Raw genomic sequence first — 5329 nt, forward strand, 5'->3', positions numbered from 1 at the left:
TTCTTGTTTCACAAATATTTCTTGTTCAATATGATTAAGCCCACCTGCTAGTATGAAAATAATAATCAAAACAAGGTAGAAGAAACCTCTCAGCACATTACACATAGAACAAATTAAATGAGAACATCCAAACATGCTGCATGCTTATAGCATATGTGGACTTTTTTTTTTACTACATAATTTACAGTTTTTTGTAAATGATAAATATTTCTTACCTTCATCTGGGACAAGTAGTTCTAGTTCTTGTTTAACATGCGTAAGTTCACCTACTGATATGAAAATAATAATCAAAACAAGGTATAGAAAACATCTCATTAAACATAAAAAATCTAATAAGGACCTTTAGGTAATTATAATTTCTAAAAATGTGATAAATACTTGGATGGTTAAATTAAATAAAAATAAAAAACATATCAATATCCAAGGGCTCTACAATAGGTGTAAGATTTGAATCACAACCAGTATATTGGTCAAACTTTGATAAATACAAATTAAAGCGTCGCTACTGCAATATGTTCCAATAAATTATTTTTCAAAAATATAAACAAATGCTCAATGATGATTTTATACGTTAACATACTACTTAGCAAACGTTTGAAAAATTGTAGAATAAATATTCATGATAAACAAATTCAATATATATTATTTGGAAAAAAAAAGATTAATGACAATTTAAAATGAAGCGGAAGAGTAGAATTATCAAATGAACATATGAATCAGGGCAAATATAAATAAAGAATAAAGAATAATAAATACTATCGGTAATATATATATATTTTATTGCAAGTAATACAAAGCTTAGGTCATCTGGTTTTTAGATATGTTGTTAAGGTTTGGAATGATATTGAAAATCCAAATTTGCTACTTTAGCAGATCACCAAATTGTATTTTATTCAAGAACACTAAAACTACAATTGATTTTTCACCAAAATTCTTTAATAAAGTTTAGTAAATAATTTTAATATTGTGACCTTAAGAATTAATAAATAATGTATTAACCATAGCATAACTAGTTTAAACATTAAAAGCCATAAGCTATCGTTTCTTAGGCATACCTTAACCTGAGAGCTTCCTGATAAACTGTGTTAAGTGTCCATTGAGTAAAATATATGGGACAGGAAAACGTTAATGAAGTTGTTTTAATGAAAAACAATAATATAACATGGACCCGGTCATTATTAGGCCAGTAAAATAAGTGTGGTGCTCGGAAGAAAATCAGTTGGAAGTTGTTTTAATTTTATCTAGTCAGTATCTGATAGGAAGAAACTAGGTTTCCTCATAATTCCATCTTAATAATTGAACTTAGTAAGATTCAAAATAATTCTAGAAGACTCACCTGAAGGATCGGTTTCATCAGCCATTTGTCCAATGTCAAAATTGTTTATATCTGAAAAAATGAATAAAATAAACCATGAGCTGTATCTAAGACACCTATAAATAGTGTACAGTTAGGAACTTAAGTCTCGCTAAATTAAAATGTATTTATTAATTCCAACAAATTTTCCAAAACCTTTCTAGTTATTGTATTAAAATAGGTAATTTCTTTTAAAATAATAAACAAAGTGTTATTGGACTAAATGCAAATTGTTGGTTCAAATATTTCATTGGATCAGCTATGTTTAGAAGACACATTTTGGGGTAAAGAGATGACCACTCCCACAAAGAATAGTAAAATGTTTTGATAATATAAATGAAAAATAATAAAAGGCATAACATACCCTAAATATGACTAAGAAATGTTTTTCACACGTTAAAATCCGACTTCAAAAATAATCTTTCATGAAGTCAACACCAAATGATAAGAGATATGCAGTTCACGAACGAGCCAGTTCAGATCAATGACAGTTTGTGAAATAATTATTTCTAATCTTACTTCCTTGTTTATTTCATAAATGGATCTACTCATTAAGGGTCATTAACATTTATTTTTCTTTAGAATTTAGATATTTAAAAAAAAAGAAAGAAAAATTACATGAGTTGGAAAATTATACTATTACATTTTTCTCTACAGAAGATGATAAAGCTTTGATTTTGTCAAAACTTAAATAAATTTTCAATCAGACTACATAGAAGTGTGATATTCAGTTAGTTCGCCGTAGCCGTCTTCACTCTCTTCCATTCTCGTTGTATTAACTAATAATTGTTGTTGACCACCTGAGCGATCGGTGGATTGCTGTTCTTTCCACTAGCCTGCTCCTTAGGTCCACTCTGTTGGACCATGGATGTACCTTGAGATTAAATAAATGTCACTACAGTAGGGATGCGACATCGACATCGATGTTTTGAAAACAACGATGGTTTTAACATCGATTTTTTGATGCTGATGTTTTACGTTTGTGTTAATTTATTTAATTATTTTTGTGAAAGTAACTTAATAAATAACAAAAAATTTACTGTATGAACAGATTTCTATAAACAACGTGGTGAGGTGAGAAAGTACTTCCTACCTTCACGCTAACAACGGGATAAAGATAAATTAAAGGTCTGTTGTCTTTTAACAACCATTTCTGACTATCCGGAAGTGCACCGAATGCCAAGTACAGGGTTTGGGAGGGAAAAACACTTACTATGCTTCCAACAGTCATTAGTGGTCGTATGAACTAAAAATGAGACATTGAGAAAAAAAACATCGATGTTCAATATTAAAATATCGTTGCTTACAAAACATTGCCAACAATACATCGATGTTATTGAACATCCATTTCAGTACCATATGGTCTGTTTCAACGACTACGCATGATCCGGACAGTCCGTTGTTGCTGCCAGAACTAGGGATGTGACGTCGACTACAAAAAACACCGATGTTTTAAAATATCGTTTCTTACAAAACATTACCAAAAATACATCGATGTTTTTGAACATCCATTTCAGTAACATAAGGTTTCATTTCAGTTCCAACGACTACGCTTGCAGAACTGGTTGCTGGAACAAGTGGTGCGACATCGACTATAAAAAACATCGATTCACTCTAACAACGGGATAACGATAAATTAAAGGTCTTTTTTCTTTCAACAATCACTTCTGACTATCCAAAACTGTGCACAGAATGCCTATTACTTCTTCAGGATTGTTCATAAACTGATGGGGGGAGTTATGGTCTGAGTCAGCTGACTGAGCATTATAAGAGATGTATGGTACACAATAAAGCCAGTATTTTACAGCAGTTCAAGCGTTTCACATCTTATTCCTTCTTCTCTTTTTTTAACATTTTGTTTTCACCAATCCTCAAGTTATATATATACATATGTGTATGTGTGTATGTATAGTGCAACCCTAATTTACAATACTTCGTAAGTCTTTTGTATATTGTCTTTTAGCCCTGATGGAACTCTGCAAACTGGGCAGAAACCCTTATGAATAATAAATAGTTTTTGTACTAGTCTGAGCTCCTTTTCTGACTGCCATCTTCCTTCATTAATTACAAGTTCATTTAATCTTTCAAGTTGATAGTGTTTTTTCATAGGGGACTTGGTCCCAGAATAAAGATAATTTTTTTTTCACATATGAATTACATGAAAATATAATTAATATTTGTATTAGTAACCAGGGGGTACATCCTGACCTCCTACCGACAGACCAAACACCATTTCAAAAATTATAGAACCGTTCATTTATTTGTACTACTCATTGTAACTTAAATTAACTTAATTGTAACTAAAATTTTATAACTTTGATTTACATGTATTATGTAATTCATATTGTATTTTTTCCCAATATAGTGTAATGAATATAAATATATTGTGCTTCCTTTTTTTTATAACTGTTCAAGATGTATATTGTCAATTCCCTGATAGAGTAAAATAAAATATTACAGGGTGATCACTACAATTTTTTTTATCTGATAGAGAAATTTCATTTATAAAATTTTATTAGGTTTTATACTCATGGTTATTATTTATTCATGTTAATGAGAACAATAATTAACAATTAACAAATTATATAAACAAATATAATATTTAATTTTGAGGCAGTCCCACAAAATGAAAACATGACCCTCTATTAATGGTTAAAATATGGTAGCAATCTGTAGATCCTTTCCCTCAAGGATGTCAGAAAGGAGTCATATTACAAGATTATTTGAAATATTGTGATCTTAAGAATTAATAAATAATGTATTATCCATAGCATAACTAGTTCAAACATCAAAAGCCATAAGCAAACGTTTCTAAGGCATAGCTTTACCTGAGAGCATGCTGATACACTGTGTTAAGAGTCGATAGAGTAAAATATTGGGTTGTAAAATAAGTTTGTAGCTTTTTTCAAAATTTAAATTTAATTCTCTCTGTTTACTTGGTCAATAATGTTTACACATTCTAAAAAAGGATTAGTTAAGGTGCTTTTATGCATCAGTTTCAACTGAAATCCCTTTTCTTTCCCTTTTCGAAAAAAAATTCATTTTCGTCATTTAATGATTTTTTATTTCCGAAAAGGAAAATCCGCTGCCCAGACGGTTAACAAAATATGCAGTGTGTATAGCTATGATGCCTTAGGAGAAAGCACCTCCATAAGTGGTTTGCTCGGTTCATAACCGGAAATTTCAACTTGGAAAACGCAAAGCGCTCGGGTCGTCCTTCAACAGATGATGACCAAATTTAATCATTGGTCACAGACAATCCTCACTCTACGACACAAGATATCGCAGAACTATGTCTAGTTGGAACAATTAAAGGCAGCGGTTGAGCAAAAGCGTCCAGCATTGGCTAATCGTAAAGGCATAGTTTTCCACAGTTACACCCGTCCTCACATATCTTTGCAGACCCAGCAGAAATTATTGGAGTTTGGCTAGGATGTGATCTTCCACCCACCTTATTCTCCAGATCTTGCCCCAACAGATTTTTACTGAAATTTCTAAGAGGACAGAGTTAAAAAATTACCTGAAAGATGGCAACATGTAATAGATCAAAATGGGTCATATATAACTGATTAAAAATATTTAAAAGAATCTGAAGTTTTTATTGAAATCACCAGTAAAAAATGGAACAAACTTATTTTATAGCCCAATATATAGGAGAGGAAAACCTTAATGAAGTTATTTTGATGAAAAACAATGATATAACATGGAAAAGATATAAATAGGCCAGTAAAGTAGTGTGGTGCTAGAAAGAAAATCAGCTAAAGCTGGAAGTTGTTTTAAATTTATCTATTTAGTATCTAATAAGAAGAAACTAGATTTCCTCATATTTCCATAACTGGCATTTGGTAAACTCAAATATATAATTACAATCAAGATTGTAAAGATGATAGATATAGATATTTTAACAAAATTTCTTAAGGCTACATTATTTTTGAAGTTAAGTCAAGCGGTCACAGTAGCATTAAATATTATTAT

The 5329-nt window shown here is 30.6% G+C and overlaps 1 protein-coding gene across 1 annotated transcript in view; it reads right to left on the reverse strand.

Annotated features, from left to right (window-relative positions):
• LOC106692661 (zinc finger protein 431) overlaps positions 1-5329 on the reverse strand; it is a 30446-nt gene that overhangs the window by 24867 nt on the left and 250 nt on the right. The window contains exons 2-3 of the mRNA XM_067047290.1: positions 1337-1387; positions 216-266 (exon numbers count right to left, since the gene is read on the reverse strand). Of these exons, the coding sequence (XP_066903391.1) occupies positions 216-266; positions 1337-1387 (102 nt within the window). The remainder of the gene's footprint in view (positions 1-215; positions 267-1336; positions 1388-5329) is intronic.

Source organism: Halyomorpha halys, unplaced genomic scaffold (assembly GCF_000696795.3).
Source record: "Halyomorpha halys isolate HHAL.00 unplaced genomic scaffold, Hhal_1.1 Scaffold65.1, whole genome shotgun sequence".
NCBI classification, from domain to species: Eukaryota; Metazoa; Arthropoda; class Insecta; order Hemiptera; family Pentatomidae; genus Halyomorpha; species Halyomorpha halys.